General features: G+C 35.2%; 1 protein-coding gene across 8 annotated transcripts in view; it reads left to right on the top strand.

Moving 5' to 3' along the window:
* Positions 1-22,705, top strand: part of MANEA (mannosidase endo-alpha) — a 74,936-nt gene that overhangs the window by 5,768 nt on the left and 46,463 nt on the right. The window contains exons 1-3 of one of the 8 annotated variants that reach the window (XM_077903046.1): positions 4,078-4,206; positions 8,460-8,548; positions 17,981-18,559. In XM_077903046.1, the coding sequence (XP_077759172.1) occupies positions 18,019-18,559 (541 nt within the window). In that variant the 5' untranslated portion in view covers positions 4,078-4,206; positions 8,460-8,548; positions 17,981-18,018. The other 7 variants (XM_077903043.1, XM_077903044.1, XM_077903045.1 and 4 more) reach the window with 7 other exon arrangements.

The raw sequence follows: 22,705 nt of genomic DNA, 5'->3' as shown, positions 1-22,705 counted from the left end.
TAGTTTAATGCGTTAGAACAATTCTCAACAAGAATTTAAGAAGCAAAATTTGTATTTTTTCTTCCATTATTCCCTGTGTGGATAATTTTTTTTCTTTGGGATCTCAGTGACCACGCTGATGCAACACATTTAAAATGTCTATTTATTACATAAAATCAATTTATATGCAGCTCTCACTTTTTTCCCTCTGGGAATTCATCTATTAGATGAATGGCATATTCCTCCAATGCTACTTTTTCAGTTAAAACATCTGAAAAGTAGACAATTGAACTTGGTAGAAATTACAGCCATTCTCTATTTTTTTTTTTTTTTTTTTTATGATAGGCACACAGTGAGAGAGAGAGAGAGGCAGAGACACAGGCAGATGGAGAAGCAGGCTCCATGCACCGGGAGCCTGACGTGGGATTCGATCCTGGGTGTCCAGGATCGCGCCCTGGGCCAAAGGCAGGCGCTAAACCGCTGCGCCACCCAGGGATCCCAGCCATTCTATATTTGAAAATGTCAGGATTTAGTATATAAAAATATATATGATCATTACAACAAAACACCGTTCCCATTCCTCCCAATAATTAATCCACACAAAAAAAAAACACTTTGAAAAGAAAATGTAATGTGGAAAAAAAAAAAACAATGACAATACTGTCTCTATAAGTGATATTTCAACATTTCTTGCCATTAGCAAGGGACCAACAGAACAGAGTTATAGGATGGGGCATTATCTACAATCCCAATCCAATTTATAAATAGTATTATGTACTGAATCTGATGGATAGAAAAAGGCATGCAAAGAGAATATATTTGTCCTAATTTATTTATGCTGGCAGGCGTAATCAAATAGTTTTTAAGAAGTAGGTATGCACTGATATATTTATAAAATAAAATATCCTTCCTTTCATTCAACATCAGAATATTTATTAATACAACTCCTGTAAACATACTAAAGAAGGGAATAATGATTATTTCAAAAAATGCAAAAAAAAAAAAAAAAACATTCCTGATTAAAACAGTAAGCAACTAGAAATAGAACCCTTAATAATCCTGGTAAAGTATCTACCAAAAGCAAACATTTTACTTTATAATAAAATTTTAAAAATACAGCAGTAAAGTTAGGGACAAGATAAAGATGCTATCACTACTTCCATTAACATTGTATGTTAATACAAAACAAAGAAATACGAATAGGTGGTTTAAGAAATAAAAAAGAAGGAAAGAATTACTTTTATTTATAAATGATATGATTGTTTATATAAAATATCCAGAGAGGTAACAAAGCAAACACACACAAAAAATCAGCAAAGTTTTGTGGATATGAGACCAATATACAAAAATTGGTACAAACTTAGGTCTTTTTTTAATAAACCATTAATAGCCAATCAGAAAATATAAAGATAGCTTCAATTTTAGCAATAAAATTATGAGCTATGTAATGAAAGTTGTTCAAAATTTTAGTAACTTATAAAGCATTGCAGAATATAAAAGACCTAAATAAATGACTATTTCTACCATGTTCACTGATAAGGAAACAACTTTTGCTAAATTAATCTATAAAGTCAAATCTATTCCAAACAAAATCCAAAAAGGATTTTTTATGGATCTTGGCTGATTCATCCTAAAGTTTGTATGAAAATAAAAAGAGCCAAGAGTAAAGACAATTTAAGAGAAGAATCATAAGAAAGAGGAGCTTGCAAAATTTTTCAATATGTAGAATTGAATGCATGGGTGTTCATCATGTTATTTATTTTTCTGTGTCCAAAAATATTTCATAATTAAACTTTAAAATTTTAGAAAATAAAAAAGAATATGGCTTGGGACTCTTGTAAACAGGAAAGAAGGGATCTCTGGGTGGCCGAGCGGTTTGGCGCCTGCTTTAGGCCCAGGGCGTGATCCTGGAGTCCCGGGACTGAGTGCCACATCAGGCTCCCTGTATGGAGCCTGCTTCTCTCTCTGCCTCTCTCTGTGTCGCACATGAATAAATAAATAAATAAAATCTTAAAGAAAGCAAAATGCATGAAACTATAATGAAAATATTTGTTAAATTCAACTAGCAGTACTTAAAATATGCAGCTTTTAGTAATCAAAGGTACTATAGAAAGTTAAAGGAGGGGAGCCCGGCTTGGCGGTTGAGCGCCTTCAGTCCAGGACGTGATTCTGGAGACCCAGGATTGAGTCCCGCATAGGGCTCCTTGCATGGAGCCTGCTTCTCCCTCTGCCTGTGTCTCTGCCTCTCTCTCTCTAGATGTCTCTCATGAATAAATGAATAAATAAATTAAATATTAAGAAAAAAAGACAGTTAAAGGACAATCCGTAAGCTGAGAGAAACTATTTGAAACACATATAACCAAGACAAAAGTACTTAAACTTAAAAAATATATAAAGATTATATACAAATTAATTTCCAAAAGCAACAAGCCTATAAAAAGTGAGTAAGGGGCAACCCCGGTGGCTCAGCGGTTTGGCGCAGCCTTTGGCGGAGGGCGTGATCCTGAAGACCTGGGATCCAGTCCCACATCGGGCTCCCTGCATAGAGCCTTTCTCCCTCTGCCTGTGTCTCCGCCTCTCTCTCTGTGTATCTGTCATGAATGAATAAATATAATCTTTAAAAAAAATAAAAGAGCAAATTAAAAGATGTTATTATCAAACAAAAATTTTAAAATCTAACAATAATAGGTGTTGTGGATAATGATGTGCCAGCCTAATCTATTTATGGGAAATGTATCTGTGCATAGATGAATCTCAAAACCCAAATGTGTAGTAAAAAAAAAAAGAGGCTGGGAGGGGAAAATGCTGTAGGATTCGTTATATATATGCTGTAGGATTCATTATATATATATATGAAGGTTAATTGCCTGCCTTCCTCCCAGGTCGTGATCCTGGAGACCCCGGAACCAGTCCCGCAGGCTCTCTGCATGGAGCCTGCTTCTCCCTCTGCCTGTGTCTCTACCTCTTTCTCTGTCTCTCATGAATAAATAAATAAAATCTTAAAAAGAAAAAATACACCACCAGAATAACATATTTTTAGGCAGTCATACATATATAACTGTGTTCAAAATGCAAGGAAATAAGTAATACAATATTTAGCATAATGTTTATTTCTGTCCGCGGAGGAGATGGAGAGGGCTTTGGAAAAGCCTTCAAAGACATTGGTATTCTTCTGCATCTTCAGCTCTGCAGTGGATACCAGGGTATTCTTTTCATTATGCTTAAAAATGTGCGCATATGGGATACATTCATATCCGCATAGTTCACAACGAAAATTCCTCTTAAAAATCCAGTGTGATTTTTAAGGCCCAGCCTTTAGAAAATTGCTTACGTCAGCAAGTTCTAGACTGTGAGTCACAACTTCCTTGTTACCACGTAACCAAACAAAATAGAGAATTCTCCTGGCTTCTCGGGCTGATGTAAGACGGAAACCTTCAGCTGTAAGCCCTCCTTCGAAAATTCTTGTTCTTTACACCTGCCTCATTGCTCCCGATTATTTCTGTACTTCCACTACAAATGTGATCTCATACGTTTGCAAATCCAATGTCGTCTTCATCTACTTAGGGGCTTCAAGCGAAGTTCCAGTGTTCTATTAATGATAAAACGGTCCCTTCCAAGAGTCTGAAAACAAGTGGAGTTTGCAGCAACTTTGGAAGGCCTCCCCCTTGCAGGCCAGCTGTCCTCTGTCAGCGAGAGCTTCCCCGAGGAACGTGAGAAGGACAGTTTTAACGAACGAGGGGTGGTGGGAGGGGAGGTGGGCGGGGGGTGGGGGTGACTGGGTGATGGGCACTGAGGGGGGCACTTGACGGGATGAGCACTGGGTGTCATTCTATATGCTGGCAAATTGAACACCAATAAAAAGTAAATTTATATATAAAAAAAATAATAACAGTTTTTAAGAGAGGTGGGTCACCTCCAATCGGAGAGGGAGGGTGTTCGTCCAGCCAGAGCTCCACCCGCCGCGGACGCCCCGACGAGCTCTCCGCTCCTTCCCCCCGCGCCGCTCCCGACGCTCACAGAGGAGGGCGCCCGCGCGGGGAAAGCCGGTGCCCCGCCCCCTCCTAGAGCCGGAGCCAGGCCCCGCCCCCGGGGCTGCGGGAACGCTCAGCGCGCGCCCTCCGGGGGGCGGGGCTCCACATCCGGTATCCGGTACCCGCGCTCCGCGCCCGGCTCGCCCCCCGCGGCTCTGGCTGGAGCGTCTGCTGGTGGCCGGATTCGCAGACCCGGGTGAGTGAGTAGCCGGCGGCCTCAGCTCCGCAGACGCGGCTGCGGCGGGGCCGGACCCACCCGGCGCCTGCGCGCCTGCCGGCCAGCCAATGCGCGTGCAGCGTCTGCGGGCGGCCTTTGACCCCGCGCCCCCCGGCCGGCGAGAGGCGCGCGCGGGCGGCGCGCGGGACCCGGGGGTACCTGCCGGCGGCGCCGCGCTCTCCTCTGTGCCTCGGTTAGTCCGGCCGCCTTCTCCGGTTGCCGGCTGTCTCCCGACCCTGGCGGCCTGGCGTGCGCCGCTTCTGTGGGGCGGAACCTCCCGTCGCCTCGGTTTTCCCTCCTCTCCCCGGCAACTTGGAAATTCCCCGAGGGACGGACGCCGTCGACCGCCGCGTCCTTTTGTGTGCGAACTGCAGCCGCGCCGTGAGCCTGCGGGGAGAGGAGGAGGGTCGAGGCCTCCCGCGCTCGGGGGGTCGCGGGGGGGTCGCGGCCGCCGCCGCCTCCAGCGCCTCGGGCCTCCCGGAGGAGAGCGGGACGGCGACGAGGCCGCGCAGACTTGGCTGTTTTGGTTTTTTCTTTCTTTCTTTTTTTCCCCCCCGCTCACTTGTCAACACGTTTGGCTCTGTCAGCGTAGACTTAACCTTTTGCGAAGTTTCAGGATGCGGCTCTGCCGGACTAACGTCTTTTTTTCTTTTCTTTTTTTTTTTTTTTTCCATCTGCCACAGGAGCAAACAAATTCAGGCGTTGATGATAGTTTTCCTTTTATGACCGTTAAACCCTATGGATAAATGTCCAGAGAAAACGTGGAATTTTTAAAGAGGAGTCGAACAAGGGAGGATACTATTACAGTAATAAAACGAAAACTATGATAAACGCCTGAATCTCAGTTTGCTCCTGTGGCAGATGGAAAAAAAAAAAAAAAGACATTATAGGACTGTAAAAGATTATTTCCTTTTAAAGACCGTAAAGACCCTATGGATAAATGTTCAGAGAAAACGTGGAAGTAACTTAAAGATGAGTCGAACAAGGGAGGATAATATTATAGGACTTTAAAAGGGACAAAAAGGACTGGAGTGGGTTGTTTAGGTATTTTTAGATAATAGTTTGAAAGAAAGAAAAGCAAAATGTAGGTCTGGTAATCCTGTCACGTTACAAATCGTTTTCGTGACAAAGTGTTCAGTTCCTCCTCCTTGAACTATATGTAAGCTTAGAAAACCGGTGGGGCGCAGTGAATCTTGTAAACTTTGACGCCCTGTGCATAAAACCGTCACCAGAGCTGTTTCTGGTAGTCAGGTGATGAATAGTAAGTGTAAGATCGGAAAAGAAACGGTCTTCAGATTAGAGTTGAGCTGCAGTTTATTAGTAGGGAGTATAATCCTTTTTTTCTAAGCCCATACTATTTATTTATTTTTTAAAGATTTTATTTATTTATTCATGAGACACACACACACACACACACACACACAGAGGCAGAGACACAGGCAGAGAGAGAAGCAGGCTCCATGTAGGGAGCCCGACGTGGGACTCGATCCCGTGACTCCAGGATCAGGCCCTGGGCCAAAGGCGGGCGCCAAACCGCTGAGCCACCCAGGGATCCCCTATTTAAATGAAAACATGACCACGTGTCACAGTTTTCATCTGCCACCGAAAACAAAAAAATCTCTAAACTTAATTTGTATATTACGTTCCTTGTAGGACAGTGAGATAGAAGTCAGGAATTTCAGTTCTAGAGCCAAACAGCACTGCTTCTTCCCAGTTCCTAGCCTCAGGCAAATTGCTTAGCCCTTCACTAGCCTACTGAAAACTTAACAATTAATTGCTTTGTACCTCTGTTATGTTATCTATCAAATGGTGTTAAAAAGTTGTACTTCGTAGGTAGTTGTGAAGGCGAAAATGGGAGGATGCGATTATGCCTAACTGAATTTCTGTTAACCAGAGTCTGTAGGTGTCAAACCCCCTGAGCCAGAAGCCTTGGTATCGAAACTGATTTTGAAAGTCCCAGGTGTGTCTTCTATTATTAGTTGTGTTTATCTACAGTGGCTTCTAAGTTGATGCTAAAAAATTACTAGGAGTCCATGTAATTTAATAATAATTAAAAAGTGAAATCTTTTGGCCTAACTGGATCGACAGCAAATACTTCTCGAAATAAGTTGATATTACACTGCTCTGGATCTCTTAGACCTCCAAGTCAAAAACTAGCATTTTGAAGATTAAAAGCATAAAACACAAAAGTAGAAACCATAGAGTTTCAAGAGAATCCGTTTGGTATAACTTCTGTGTATCCTATTATGTAATGAAAACTGTCCTTGGAAGTAAACAGGCCTTCAATAGCCAATATCTTGAGTAGATTGCAACTTTGGAAACCCATACATCTGCGATTATAATTTTATTTTCTCATGCGACTTCTGAAACTTCTTCCTTATGTTGAAGCCAAATAATTCCTCCACTCCTTTCTTGCTACATCATTAGACTTGTTACACATCTCAGGGCTCATTGTGGTTTTGCTATCTTGAACATGATAATTTTATTAAAATGAATTTTTATAATTATTGGATCTGTATTTCCTCCTAAATAATATTCAGTATAGATTATGGAAAGGTCAACCATTTGTACAGTCAGAGTCTGTTTATACACAGACTGCCCAAATATACCAATGTTAAAAACAAAAGGGCCTCAAATCCATTAAGCTGAATATTTGATGGTCACTGACTATAAGATATATGGGGCTCTTCTGCAGTGTAAAGACAAGGACTCCATTTTTTGACATTAAGGAACAATGTAATAGTGGATACAATGCATGTAAGTAAATAGCATAATGCAATATGTAAAGAAATGCTACTTTAATAAATAGGTAGTACTGTAACAATAGAATGAATGAGAAAATGAGTACTTTGCACCCTGGAATCACTAGGGAAGGTATCAAGAAGAAGCAACGTTTCAGCTTTATCTTGAAGGATGAGTAACATTTTAAAAGTTAGTCATGTAGAGAATAGACATTTAGAGAAAATTAACCATGAATTGGTTATTAATTGCTTGCCAGATGCCCATCTTTAATAATCATCTTCATAATAAATACTCATTTTTATTCAGTGTTACCCTAAACAGGAAGTGATTCTAAAAGTTTTATAATAACTTATTTTATGCTCAAAAATCTGTGAATGAGGTAATAATTCATTGTAAAGATGAGAAAAGCAGAGAAAGATGAGGTCATTTGAATAGGTGAAATAGCTTTCTAAAAGGCACAGCTGGAGGTTATTTGCTTTTAATCACAGTGTTCTAACTTTAGGTTGAGGTGACTTACTGTTAATTGAGATGTGAGAATTGGGCTAAAGCCAGTGAATCATCTATAATGATGTAATAAATGAACATTTTAAGTTAGTGAATTAAGTAATGTTAGGAAGAGGGATCGACCTCAATTATATTTATGGGCAAGGACTGCGGGGGACAAGGTGGCTTTTCCATAAATGTCCATTTTGTTTCATATTCTTGTGTAGATATGAGAAACGAATCTGAGAAATGAATCCAACAAACATGAAAGTTTCAGAACTATTCAGAACTATTTGTTTTCTATATTTCTTCACCTTTAACTTCACCTGTATTTTTATTTTTATTTTTTTATTTATTTTTTTATTTTTAAATCCAGTTGGTATTTACCATAGATTAAAGCTACCCTTTCAGACTTCCACGTATGTTAGCTTGTATGATTCACAGAAAGACTGTCAGAAAACACAACAGATAATGTTTTTTAAAGAAGAGATTACATGACCTAGGGTCCCACAGGAAGGCAAATATGGCTGATTTGGACTTTGGTTTTTAGATTGCAAGGCCAGTATTCTGTTATATATCCTGACTCTTCCAACATTTCACCGCTCATCTGGTCAGCCTCTCAAAAAACAAGGTCTTGCTAATTTCTAAATCATGAAGTTATTGCTCCCATGCTCTGTGACTTATATAGTGTTCATTGCTGCTATTTCCTAAACGTTACTTTTGAAGTATTCTAATTTTAGAAGGTAGAACTAGAAAATACCATTGGATTTTATCACCCAGAGGTAATAATTTTACATGTTTAAGTACTTTTCTTTTTTCATGTGTGTATCTTTAATGTAGTTGAGATCCTATATATCAATAATTATTTTTTTCTACTTCATGGCTTGTGAAATTTCTTACTGTCTTTAGGGAAGGATTTGTTTTTATCTTGATAACTTGGAAATTTCAGGACAATAAATAGTAGAGGCAGGCCAAAATTGTTGTATCATCTCTATTCTTCTCTGTAGGGCTGCCACATTCCATACATGAGAATTTCACTCCCAGGGGTCATGTATTGCAGAGCTTGAAAGATGATATGAGTTGGCCCTTCCCAAAAGTAAGTATTAGGTTTATCAGCTCATGTCTCCAGTTTTGGTGGTATTCATTTTTTTTTAAATTTTCAAATTTTAGACTTAAAAATGTCCCAAAAATAGTACAAACAACTCAGTTCCTGTGTATTTTTCCTGTATATTCACCAAATGGTAACATCTTACCATATTTGCTTTATCATTATACTGATGTACACACACTTATGTATTACATTGTGTGTGCATGTATGTGTGTACCTAGATATGTATTTTGGATATATTTGTGAATGACTAATATATTGTTTGATGTTTCCTCATGTTTTGATCCAAGTTAAATTTTGACAGAAATACCGTAGCAGTGCTTTTGGTTCCTTGTTAGGGTATCCTCTCAGGAGACTCATAATACTTAACCAAAATTAACTGACAAAGTTCATTTTGATCACTCGTTTAAGGTGGTGTCTGCTAGGCACTGAGTTATTATTGTTCCTTTTGTAGTTAATCAGGTGTCTTTTGGGGAGATTCTTTGCCCATATATGGCTATCCTGTTTCTCATGAGACTTTTATTCCCTCATTTGATACCCATTGATGATTTTTGCCTAGGACAATTATGGTAGTTGCCAAATAATGATATTCATCTGAATGATTCCATCTGAATTTTATTGGTTGGCATTCTAATAGGAGTTTTCTTCATTCCTTTTATTTTTGCATCAAAAAATACTAGTATAAAAAAATAAATCAGTATGGATTCATGAATTCTTATCTTAATACCTGTCATTTATTACTCTCTGTTTTGATGCTGAAATTGTCCGGGATTTAGCCAGTGGTTGCACCTTCACAGTAGCTTCTCTGTCCAATGGAAATGTCTCCAACACCTTTTGAGTATTTCTTACTTTCTGGTAAGATGATCAAGGCTCATTTTGTACTTTCCCAGCCACAGTTTGAGAATCAACATTTCAACGAGGGACCTATTTCTAAGTAGAGAAGGATATTTAAAAACAAAAATCTTGGTATCAGATGTGTTCATTGCTGCTGGGGTTTCTTTGCTTGTAGACTCTGTCAGTGGAGAGAACTAGGAAATAATGTGAATATATTAATGCATATACATACACAAACACACACCCCTTGTTACTGAAAAAAGCCACATATTCATATTGCTAATTACAATCTGACAACAAAAGTTTCATTCCAGCCTCCCACTTTATACATAACTCACTTTTTTGTTCATGGAAAAATCTGGGCCCCAGTTTCCAACATACATTATTTGCTTACCTGTAGAATTCACATTAAGTGTTAAGAATTGCTAATATGTATCATTGCAAAAACATACTAACGAGTTTAACATTTAATGTTTGAATTTTGGAGTATGTGAAATAGGACATGGCTCAAAAACCCAAAACTGTACAAAAAGAAGAGTCCCTTCCATTCTCCAACCTTTTACCTGTTCTCACCCCACAGTCTCCGTCTTGTTTCTCCTTACCCCTATACATAACCTCCTTAAGAGTCTTGTTTATTCTTCCACTGGTTTTTTGTGCATTTGAGAAAATGTATGTTTCCTTATTTTCATTTTCCTTTTTTCACTTAGCGCAGTATATCTAGAAAATCAATTTGTCATTTCAGAGAGCTCTTCCTCATTTTATTCAGCTGAATATCCCAGTATTTTAAAATTACAGTGCTGTATATGGATTTATGTGTTATTTATGTGGTTCTGTATTTTTAAGGTAATTTCCATGAAGTAGGACTTCTGAGTCCAAAGATAAATGGATGTGTAATTTTGTTAGATATTGCCAAATTTGCAAAAAGGCTGTACAGTTTGCATTCACCTAGCAGTGTTTGGAAGTGCTTGATTTCCTATCATCTTGCCAATATAATATATTTTTGTTTTTGTTAGTCTTACAGATAAGAAATGATATCTTTATGTAGCTTTAATTTGCATTATTTTGAAGACTTACTAACTTTAGGGGGAAACAGGGCAGAGAAAATCTCAAGCAGGCTTGAACTCATCACCCTAAGGTCACCACTTGAGCCAAAATCAAAAGTTGAATTCTTAACCTACTGAGCTACCCAGGAGCTTCTTTAACTCGCATTTTTAAAAAATTTTGAGTGAGGTAGAAGATATGCCAATATTTTCACTGTTCATCAGTTGTCCTTTGTTTATAGTGTTTTCCAATATACATAATTCTAAATTTATACAGTTAATTTAAGCCTTTTTATTTATTGCATCTGAATTTTAAGTCATTGTTATAAAGCTTTCCATTATATTCAGATTATAAGGGTGGAATTAATCATTTCAGTGGCTTTGAGACCTGCAACATATGTTATTCTTTGGGAGACTGTGGAGGAAATAGGGAAGGGTTGTTTAAAACCCCTGATTCAAAAGTAGCGGAGAAGCTAAGAACATTAAGTAGAACTAAGTAGAACATAGAAAGTGGCAGGATGTTGATAAAACCCATGGCTTTAGTTTCATTACCCATGCCTGTAAGGGAATAGGATTAATCAGAAATAGTTCAAATATTTACAAGGACTTTAACTAGTTTTGAAGATTCCACTCTGATTAGATCAAGATAATCTTCTCCACCCTAGCAATCTTTAAGAAGCAAACAAGTTTTCTCTGGAGGAAAATCATATACAGAGCTTCATTGTCTCTAAAAAAATTTCATACACAATGATTGGCATTCAATTAAAAACTCTACCCAGCATACAAAAAAAGTGTCCAGATATTGAGAGAACAAACCAAAAAAATACAGGCAATAGAAACAGAATCCCTAAAATCCAATTCAGATTAGTAGAAGTGGACTTTAAATAAGTGGGATTAACATATTCAAGGAATTAGAAGATCGAAGATTTTAGCCAAGAACTGATGTCTTTGAAAAGAATCAAATGAAAGTTTTAAGAGTAAAGTTATAACAAACCACAGATGAAGAGCATTAGGAAATGAGTTCAGAAGTACTCAGACTGAGGCATGGGGAGAAGAGGGAAGTTTTAAAATGCTTAAAAACATCGGGAATAAAATTCTAATGTGTATTGTATTTCAAGATGAGAAATGAATGAACGAGAAGGCAATAATGGAGCAAAAGCAATATTTGAAGAGACTGTGGTCAAGAATTTTACAAAACTAGGGAAAGCTGTAAACACACAGATTGAAGAAGCACTTTTGACCTAAAGCAGGGTAAATACTAAGAAGACCATATTCCATGTATATATTCCATAGGAAAATGCTGAAAAACCAAAGATAATAAATATTAAAAGGAGCTAGAATAAAGAAATCCTTTGAAGTCTTTAAAGAACAAAGAAAAAACCCCACAAAACAGTAATTGAGTTTTCAACAGAAACAATGGCAGAAGATAATGGATTGTGCTGAAAGAAAATTGCCAATATAGAAGTATAGAGATGCATGTTACAGTGAAGACAAAATATATTTTCAAAAAAAAATAAGGAACTTAGCAGCAGCAGACTGATAATAAAAGCCCCATTAAAGGGAATACTTTCTTCACGATAAGGAAAGTTGCTTTGAATGTAAGTAGGATGCAGGAGGAAGTGAAAAGCAAAAGAAAGGGTAAATGCAATGAATGTTGAGTGTGTAAAACAAAATCCTATCTGGTGGGGTTTACAACAAAACAGAGCACAAAGTTGGGCCAAGGATAGAGGAACTAAAATCTTCTAAGTGTGCTTTTATTGTTTGAGATCTAGTAAAAAAAAAATTCTAATTCATCCTGGATTTTGACAAGTAAGAATGCCTGCTATAATCACAAAGATAATAAAAATAATGGCAAAGAGAATGTAAATATACAATCAACAAGTAGGGAAAAATTAAAAAAAAAAAATAAGAGAAAAATGGAGCTTGTAAGAAGGCCAAAAAGGAAAAATATGGGTAAGATGTATATTTATATGTCCATATTTGCAGAACTGTAAATGCACTGCATCATACCATTTCTGGACAGACTATAGATTAGATTAAAAACAGCAACAATAATAAAACAATGTGATATTTTAAAAAAACTAACCATATAAGGTGATGAAATGATGAAAATGATACTCTTTCCAGCATGAACCAAATGAAATCCATTGTAGCTATATTAATATTGGAGTAAAATGTAAGAGAACCAATCAGTAGAAAAGGAAATTTCATTATAAGATTTAATGCTTTAGGAAAATAGTCTTCAAATCTGTCTCTACATAATATCAATTAAAATTATGTAATGTAAACATAGAGATAAATATGGTAGTGGGGGATTTTTAACATGGAAGAAAGTGAGGATATGAAAAATAGAAGCAAAACAGCTTATTTGGTTTGGTAGACATGTGTAAATGTTATAAATATATTCCACTAGCTGTGGAATATGTATTCTCAGGTGTATATGGTACACTTAACAGAATTATAGGTCAAGCCTTAAAGGAAGTCTCAACATATTTCAAAGGGCTGAAATCATATAGGGGATGTTTTCAGTGGAGTCACACTATAAATCAATAACAAAAACTAGGAAGTCTCCCAAATATAATATGTTTACAAATAAGTCATTAGGAGAAAGGATGGAAATCTGAATATATTTTGAACTAAGTGGCCGTGGAGATACAGGGGTCTAAAACTCACAAGATAGTGTTAAAGATGTACTGAGCAGTAAAATTATGGTATTAACAGATTTTTAAGGGAAGTATACAGTTTGGGGTCATGGCAACAGCAACAGTATAGTGTTTGAATCATTCTGAAATCAAACAAATAGCTAACAAAAAAATGACAAGTTATCCCCATGGACCCCCAAGGTATGAGTGGAAGGGGACTGCTCAATAACAGCTATAAGACTTGTGTTCTAATTGTTTTGCTGGAGGAAGGAGAGGAAAGCAATAATGCATCTGCTTCAACTGGAACAGGAACCTTCCTAAATATACTTATATGAAAGAGTGACAGCCCACTCTGAGAATAATAGCTGCAAGGACGAGGAGGGGGAACTTTGAAGTTTTCTGCCTGAAGGTGCGAGAATATCTTGGTTTTTAGGACAAAACCCCGTATTGAAGACTAACTTTTGGAAATAACTTTAAAGTTGAGCAGGATAACAAAATAGAAGCCAAGGAAATTAAAACATCTGGATATATGTGAGAATGGAGAAAAATCCAGCTGATCTCAGAAAAAAAGTAAGTCCATAGTAAGATTTCACAAAAACAATGGAAGTTCTCTGGAGCATGAAGTTAGAAAAACTATCATGATAAAACACTCACTTCTAAAAATTGAGATTATTTCATGCAATATTTAGCAACAGAAAAAGATTAGCCACATCCCATACAAAGTCATTATAGGCAAAAAAGTAAACATACTTGTAAGCACTGAAGGCATGCCAGAGAGACATGTTTACAAAATATGACCACTGTAACCTAATATTTAAATAGAACTAAAAGTTAGGAGATATGAATGAATAAGCAAATTACAACTATGAAAAATCAGAAATGAGCTAATTAAACTCTGAAAAAATCAGAAATGAGCTAATTATTTCATAAATGACTACAAGATAAACACAACAGATCATGCCTTATGAGAAGGAGGGTAAAGAAACAAAAAATTGAAAAGAAAATGCAATTGAAAAAATTGAGCAAAATTCAAGAAAACAGAATTTTTGTAAAATTAAAAGCAGTAGTGAGGGACGCCTGGGTGGCTCAGTGATTGAGTGTCTGCCTTTGGCTCAGGGCTTGATCCCGGAGTTCTGAGATCGAGTCCCACATCAGGCTTCTTAACATGGAGCCTCCTTCTCCCTCTATGTCTCTGCCTCTCTCTCTCTCTGTGTCTCAAATAAATACATCTTAAAAAAAAAAAACTGAAATATTAAATATTTAATTAAATATTAAAACAATTATAATTGGAAATATTTTGTTGGCAAAGTTGATGCCAATAGGTTAATTTCTTAATGGGAAGATAAGGGAGTTCCTGTATGATTGTTTATGTTTTCTCTATGAAGTACTGTTGACCCTTGAAAACTATGGAGGTTAGGGGTGCTGACTCCTGTGCAGTTGGAAATCTGCATATAAGTTTTGACTCCAAAACTCAATAACTAATTACCCACTGTTGACTGGAAGCCTGACCAAGAGCAAACACTTCATTAAAATGTTTTGTATGTCCTACATGTTATATCTGTATTTGTACAATAAAGTAAGCTAAAGAAAAGAAAATGATTAAGAAAATCTAAAAATGTGCATTTTTTAATACTGTACCATATTTATTGAAAAAATCCACATATGAAGGAACCTGCACAATTGATTGCAGCATTGTTCAGTGTTCAACTGTATGCAACATAACTATCTGAAGATAATAAAGGAAGTTGGTGACATAGCAGTATGTTTGATGAAAACTGAAAATGAAATTCTGAGGTTAGAAAAGTGAACATATTAGAGTGTGGTAACAGGATAGTTAAGCATTATTGAGTGTTCATTTGAAATTTATGGTCATGAATTCATAGGGAAAAGTCATGGTTGCATGTTTTTGTCTGGTATAGTTTTGTGGTTCTGAATCAAGATCAAGACACACATCATTTATTTAAGGTTTTACCAGGTATGTGTCAAGAAAGGCGAGAAGTGAAGGGCTATACTAGAGACAAAACATGACAAAAAGGAGAAATAACAGAAACAGTGGACTCAGTAGATTGGACATATCAATAAGGTCCAGGAAGTGCCAGAATGAGAATACTGAATTAGAGGGCCTCGAAGCACAAAAGATTGTTTGGAAAATGGGGAAAAAAGATTTGAAGTGGTAAGTAATTTAATAAAAAAATCAAGAGGGAAGAGTATGATACCTGAATTGGTGAAGTGGGAATGGAAGAACAAATCTTTAGAAGAGAGGCAAAGAATTAGGAGGTTAAACTACTAGATGGATCATCCATGTTGGCAGAATCACTAAAAACAGTAATGTAGGAAAAGAGAAAATTAGTTAAAATTATCAGTGAATGGGAGATTATTAGATTGAGAAATTAGTTAAGTTTGATGTCTTGAATATTCTTTATAAGGGCTCTATCCTTCTAATCTGTACTCTCATTATGCCAATATTTTATTTACAAGTCTTCAGTGTTTCCTTATTTACCAGAAAAGTCCTCTTTCTTTGGTACAGTATGGCTCCAGCATGGCCCTACAGCTTTATTTTTCCTCCTCATCTTGTTTTCTTGGCTGCAGCCTACAGAGGACTTTTTGTTTCACAGTATCTTTCATATCCAGTAAATATATCTCTGGGCACATCCTTTCTCTGACACTGTGGCCATTCTCTTTTTCCTTTCCTTTTACACCAGCTTATTCATATTGTGCTCCTTCTTCTAAGATTTTACCTTTTTTTTTTTTTTTTTTACTATTTTTTTCAACGTCCTAATTTATATAAGGCATTTTATTGTTTTATTTATGTCTTTCACTTCTGAGACTTTTCTTCTTTGAATTATAGTTATTTGTGTATATGTCTTCTGCTTTCCTCATGGACTCTAAGCACCTTGAACATAAGAACTATGTGTTACTAATCAAGCAATTTCATGTGGTGCTTAGCATACTAGTTTTTACACAAGTTTAGTTGTTCAGTTAAACTGAGTTACACATCTTTTTAGTTTTAGTTTTTAGATTTTTTTTTGATATTTCAACCAAATGAAATAAATTTTTGTTTTTTCGTTGAACAATAGTAAGAATTTAGCTGTTTCTCATCTTAAAGTCAACTATGTCTACTTTCATAATGCTTAGGTCATGTGTAATGTTATCGATTGGTTACATGACACACTTTAAGGGGTCTAGTTTATTGGTGTGGTCACAGTGTATCCATGTAATAAAACTTGGGGGAGGGGGGTCCCTAAACTAGAGTCTAGGGACAGTAGAGGAAGGGTTACTTTCTGTTTCCAAAGTTTAAGAAGGAGACTATTTGACATGAAAGCATTTCCATTAAACTAGTGAATTAATAGAGTTGTAAAACAAAATTCTCCAGACCTGTTTACCTATGCCTTTCCACTTTCGTGGCTTTTTAAATTAAGAGCAGGACTCATGTGGTGGAATGCAGGGATGAGAAAGAGGATACAAAGTAAAGTGTCAAGGTTTAATAATGTTTCCCAATATTTTTGTGTATTTTATGTATATCTAATTATATCTGATTATATGTATTTATAGCATGTAAGTATATGTAAAGCATACATAATCTATGTATAAGATTAATAAGCATATTAGTAATGTGTGTATGTGTATGTATGTAGTTTATATGGATATACCATATATACTTAAATAAAACTTTGAAACTGGCAAAACAATTAATATTGGTTAGGTATGTTTAGGTTTATACTATACTGTTTAAACTATAAAGAAAGGTGAGAATGGTAAATTCAAAAGTCAAGTCGTTCTTAAGCAAGGCAAAGGGGAAGGGCTGGTGATTGGCAAGGGGCACAAAGGATGGAGATGGGTTTTAAACTGCCAATTTCCTTTGCCAATGTTTGTATTTCAACCTAGATCTAAGTCTTATATATTAATCTTAAGGTGTCATATGCTTCACAATTAAACAAGGTTAACTTCAAGAAAAATTTATGACTTATTTTAGCCTTAAAAGAAATATGTTGGCTCATCTTAGTAATTCTTGCATATATGCATAATAGAAGTAGCAATTTATAGAAAGTATTTGTGTGTGCCTATGTGAGAGACACAATTACTTGCTGGTTAGATTAAGTTTTACTTGTTTTTTCTATTAGGGTTAATTTGTTGTAACTTAATTCTCTGGAATAACAACAGCATGATTTATTATAGAAAGTCATATTTTGTAAATATAGTCAATGTCAATTTTTCCTCAGATACCTAATAAGAAATTTGTACAAAAATTTTATTCTTATGTATGTATATGTATCTGTATATGTACATAGATACGTAACATATACCTATACATATGTTTATATACATAGTTATTGAAACAAAAATACAAACACAATACTATTTTAGAAGTTGTAAGTCCATATTTATAACCTCTGTTCAGTAGTAAGATTTTCAAAGTTATAAAGTAGTAATATATTTTTAAATTAGGAATCTCTCACTTGTGATCATTATTTATCTCATTCTTTTCATTTCAAAAATGTGTGGTTACTCTCTTGTAAAATCATTATTTTAGTTAAAAAAAGTTTGTTGAAAATTCATATATTGACTAGGCTTTTAATCTAATTCATGAGTATTTGCCTTTTTAAACTATGAGCCTTTAATTTTATATATTCAGCATACACAAAATCTGTTTAAATAATGAAAAAACACTTTCTTAAATAAAATTCCTAAGATGTTTATCCGACAAAACATAATTGTGGTATCTCCAAGTAAATACTGCCATTTGGTCTAGCCATATATTTTGTAGACCTTGATTGATGATACAACTAATATGTACTTTTAAAACTTCAGTGTAATGAAATTTATGGATTTTAGTTTTCATTTCAAATACATTGAGAAATATTGTCAATACCATTTACTAATTACAATTTTTCAATAAATTACAGCTAAACATTTACCATTTTGGAGTTTAAAGTATGTCATCATGGCAAAGTTTCGAAGAAGGACTTGCATCATTTTGTCACTTATTATTCTATTTATTTTCTCCCTGATGATGGGTTTAAAAATGCTGAGACCAAATAAAGCTACTTCCGGAGATCCTTTTGGACTTGAACTTCTTCCAGAACTTCATCAACAAACTCACTTAAGGAAAAGCTTTGATTCCCAAAACAATGACAAAGTCAACAGTGAAACAAATATCAAGAACTTAAAAAGTGTTGAAATCACTATGAAACCTTCTAAAACCTCTGAACCTTACCTGGAAGAGCTGCCACCCCTGAATTATTATTTACATGCATTTTATTACAGTTGGTATGGAAATCCACAATTTGATGGTAAATATATACATTGGAACCATCCAATCTTGAAGCATTGGGACCCTAGAATAACCAAGAATTATCCACAAGGGAAACACAGTCCCCCGGATGACATTGGCTCCAGCTTTTACCCTGAATTGGGGATTTACAGCTCTCGGGATCCTTCTGTCATTGAAAGTCACATGAAACAAATGTACTCAGCTTCAATTGGTAATTATTTTTATATGTGTGTGCTTAGGTATGTGATTGTGTGTGTATATAAATGTAGAACATTTAAATAGCTAATTACTCTTCACATTGTTATTAATTATAATTTTAAACTTATAAATACCAAATTAAGCTGTATATATATTCTTAAGCACCCAGAACACCACTTTTTAACATTACTTTAAAGTACATTGTTTAATTTCTAATATTTGGAACATTTCTGGATATATTTTTATTGGGTTCTAATTTAATATCCTTAATTATATTAAATTATTATTTACATAAGATACAATGAATTCTCCCACTTGAAGTACAAAGCTCAATTATGTTTCTCTAAAGTATACACCTGTTTAAATATTACCCCAACATGAAGTAAAACATTCTATAGCCCAAAACCTTTCCTCATGCTTCACTTATATACCCCGTATTCCTCCCCAGGAAACTGATTCTATCACTGTAGAGTAGTTGTGAGTGTTCTCTTATTGTATGAAAATAGAATCATCTAGAATTTTGTGTGTGTGTGTGTGTGTGTGTAGTCCTTTGTTCACATCATTTTGAAGTTTACTCATGTTGTTAACTGTGTCAGTAGTTTAGTCATTATTGCTGAGTAGTATTCCATTATATGATTATAGCAATTTGTTTCAGCATTCATCTTGATGGACATCCGGGCTGTCTCAAATTTTAGGCATGTAGTATATAATTTGGTCTTGTTTTTCTGTTTTTTTTAAAACTAGTCTAATGATCTCTTTTAAAATATGTGTTTATTTATATTTAATGTAATAATGATATGGTTTATTTTAAATGTTTTGTTTGCTGTTTTGTATTTATCCCATCTGTTATTTTTTTCCTCTTTTTCTGCCTTCTCTTGTATAAAATAGGCTTGTTCCATTTTTTCTCTTCTCATACATTTTCATCTTTGTTATTTTATGATTGCTCTAAAATTTATAATACGCACTTTATCTGATGAGAAGTCTCTCGTTATTTTTGTTCCCCTTTCCCCTTAACTTTCTCTTCCCTCTAACTTCTGGCACTCCAATTGCACACGTTTACATAAAGCCATATTATCCCATCGGTAATTAGTAAAAAAAAAAAATAATAATAATAAAAAAATAATTATATCCCTCAGAATTCTTCAATTTGTTAATCTACTTTAAAAAAACAAAAAACAAAACAAAACAAAAAAACCCTCTGTTGTGGTTCCTCTGTCTTATTAGTGACCCTAACACCAGGGCCATAAAAACAAATTGAGTATTCTCACATTTTTATAGCTGTACAAACTATAAGCACAAACTCACTATTGAGCTGATATGTACATCAGAGGTGTGCAAGACTTACTCATGAACAAAATGTAGAATTTTATGAATCTACATCAACTATGTGTAAGATGACTTGTTTTTCTTCTGTAATTCTTATTTAAAAAATCTACCTTTCTAATATATACTTAAAGCTCCAGTTTCTATGGTCTGTGATAAAGACATAAAATATCAGACAGCATTGACTACCATCTGTGTTCACAATTTACTTTTGGGGAGAAAAACCTTTCAAATGGCTTTTCTTATTTGTACAAAGAGTTTATATCACATTTAAGTCATTTTTGTTATTTCAAGGTTGATTGTAACTATAAAGCTATGCTTTACGAAAAAATGGATATCCATGAAAGTTTCAGATTTTTTTAAGTGCAAACTGAACTTTATGCAATGAGTGTTCCCCCATATATGTTCATATAAATAAATAATATGTAAATGACATACTTTGTATGTTATTATCTAATCGTGATTAGGAAGAAAACTTTCAGTTCATATTTAGTTTTATGCCTGCGTTATTTTGTGAATACCTTTTTTTTATTTTGATGGTATTATGAATTGGAGTTTTCTTCCATGCTTTTCAGATGTTTTATGGTTAGTGTGTTAGTGTATGTGTTAAATGGAAGTGGTGAAAGTAACCATTCTGCCTTGTTCTTGATTCTCTAGGAAAAACTTAGTCTCACTCTTAGCTGTTCACTCTGGTATTTTTATATATAACTTTCATTGTGATAATTTCCTTCTCAGTTTTTGAGTATTTTTATCATGGAAGAGTTGAATTTTGTCAGGCCCTTTTTCTCATCGATGTAGATTTTTTTTTTTTCCTTCTTCACTCTGTGGTATACTACATTTATTTATTTCCACATACTGTACCATCCTTGCATTCAGGAATAAATTCCACTTAATCAAGGTTTGTAATCCTTTTACTATACAGTTGACTTTTTCAGTAATGATAGATCTTCCTCGTCTTCTGATGGGTTTATGTCCTGTTAAATCCATAGTAAGTTGAAAATATCATAGGTCAAAAATACATTTTTTAAAATTTTAATTTTTTTTAGAGATTTTACTTATTCATGAGAGGCAGAGAAGAGAGGCAGAGACATAGGCAGAGGGGGAATTAGGCTCCCTGTGAGGAGCCTGATGCAGGACTCGATCCCAGGACCACAGGATTATGACCTGAGCCAAAAGCAGACACTCAACCACTGAGCCACCCAGGCGCCCTGAAAATACATTTAATACATCTAACCTAACATAGCTCAGTCTACCTTAAAGGTTCTAAGGACACTTATATTCACCAGTAGTTGGGAAATCATCTAATATGAAGCCTCTTTTATAAATAAGGTGTCAAAAATCTCATGTAATTTATTGAATACTATATTGCAGGTGAAAAACAGAACAGTTGTATGGGTACAAAATGATTGTAGATGTATGGCTTGTTCACTTTCATGATCACCTGGCTGACTAGGAACTGTGGCTCACTGCTGCTGCTCATCATCAGGAGGGAGTATTGTACCACATATTGTTAGCCCAGGAAAAGATCAAAATTCAAAATACGGTTTCTACTGAATGCCTATCACTTTCACACTATCATAGTATCATAAAGTTGAAAAATCTTAAGTTGAACCATCTCATATCTGGTACCATCTGTATTTTGTTGAGGAATTTTTACATCAATATTCGTTTGGGATAATGGTTTAATTATGTCTTTGCTTTGGTGTTAAGGTAATGCTGACCTCAGAATTAAAAAGTATTCCCTCCTCTTGAGAAGAATTGGTTTAATTCTTCTTTAATGTATATTGATAGAACTCACCTATGAAACCTTTGGGTCCAGGGCTTTTCCTTGTTGGGAGATTTTTGATTAGTGATTTACTTTGCTTGCTAGTTATAAGTCCATTCTATTTATTTCTTCATGGTTTAGTGTTGGTAGCTTTGGGCCTTCTAGGAATTTGTACATTTCAATATGGTTGTCCAATTTTTTGCCATATATTTTTTCATAGTACTCTCTGATAATTATTTCTGTAGAATTATTAGTAATGTCCCCACTTGTCTTTCTGATTTTAGTACTTTGTATCTTCTTTCCTTTTTCTTAGCCCATCTGGCTAGAGGTTTGTTAGTTTTGATGATTTCTTCAAAGAACCAACCTTTGTTTTCATTGATTTTTCTGTTTCTTAATTCCCTATTTCACTTATCTGTGCTCTAATCTTTATAAGTTCCTTCCTTCTAGAAGTCTTACTACTTTTTTCTTCTTGTACTAATTCCTTAAGTTGTAAAGTTAGGTGGTGGTTTTGAGATCATTCTTGTTTTTTAGATGTAAGCATTTATGGCTGTCAGTTTATCCCCTTAGCTAGTATCACCTCGTCCATATCCAGTTTTGATATGTCATGTTTGTTTTATTTTTTTCTAAGTGTTTAGAAAACACTTGGCTTATGATTGCTTTTTTGATCTACTGTTGTTTAATCCTTTAGTCTTTAATATAGTATATTAAATATAGACTTGAGAGGATTTATTTTTTAATGTTAAATCTTATTCTTCATTCCTGGAATAAACCCCATTTGTTGATAATTTATTATCTTGTTTATATAATAGTATATCCTGTTTGCTAATCTTTTTTAAAAGATTTGTCTATGTCCATGTTCAGCTTGTAGATTGGTCTGCAATTTTTTCTTTTCTTGAAATATCTGTCTTTTTGTTATTAAAGTAGTGCTGGTGAAGTGCTCAGTTAGGTGTCTAGCATTTGATTTTGGCTTAAATCATGATCTCACAGTCATGAGATCCAGCCTCACATTAGGCTTCATACTCAGTGTGGAATCTGCTTGATATTCTCTTCCTTTCCCTATGCCCCTCCCTT

This window comes from Canis aureus, chromosome 7 (assembly GCF_053574225.1).
Source record: "Canis aureus isolate CA01 chromosome 7, VMU_Caureus_v.1.0, whole genome shotgun sequence".
Classification (NCBI taxonomy): Eukaryota; Metazoa; Chordata; class Mammalia; order Carnivora; family Canidae; genus Canis; species Canis aureus.
Note: the sequence above shows the minus strand (reverse complement) of the source record. Positions and strands in the feature narration are given on the sequence as shown.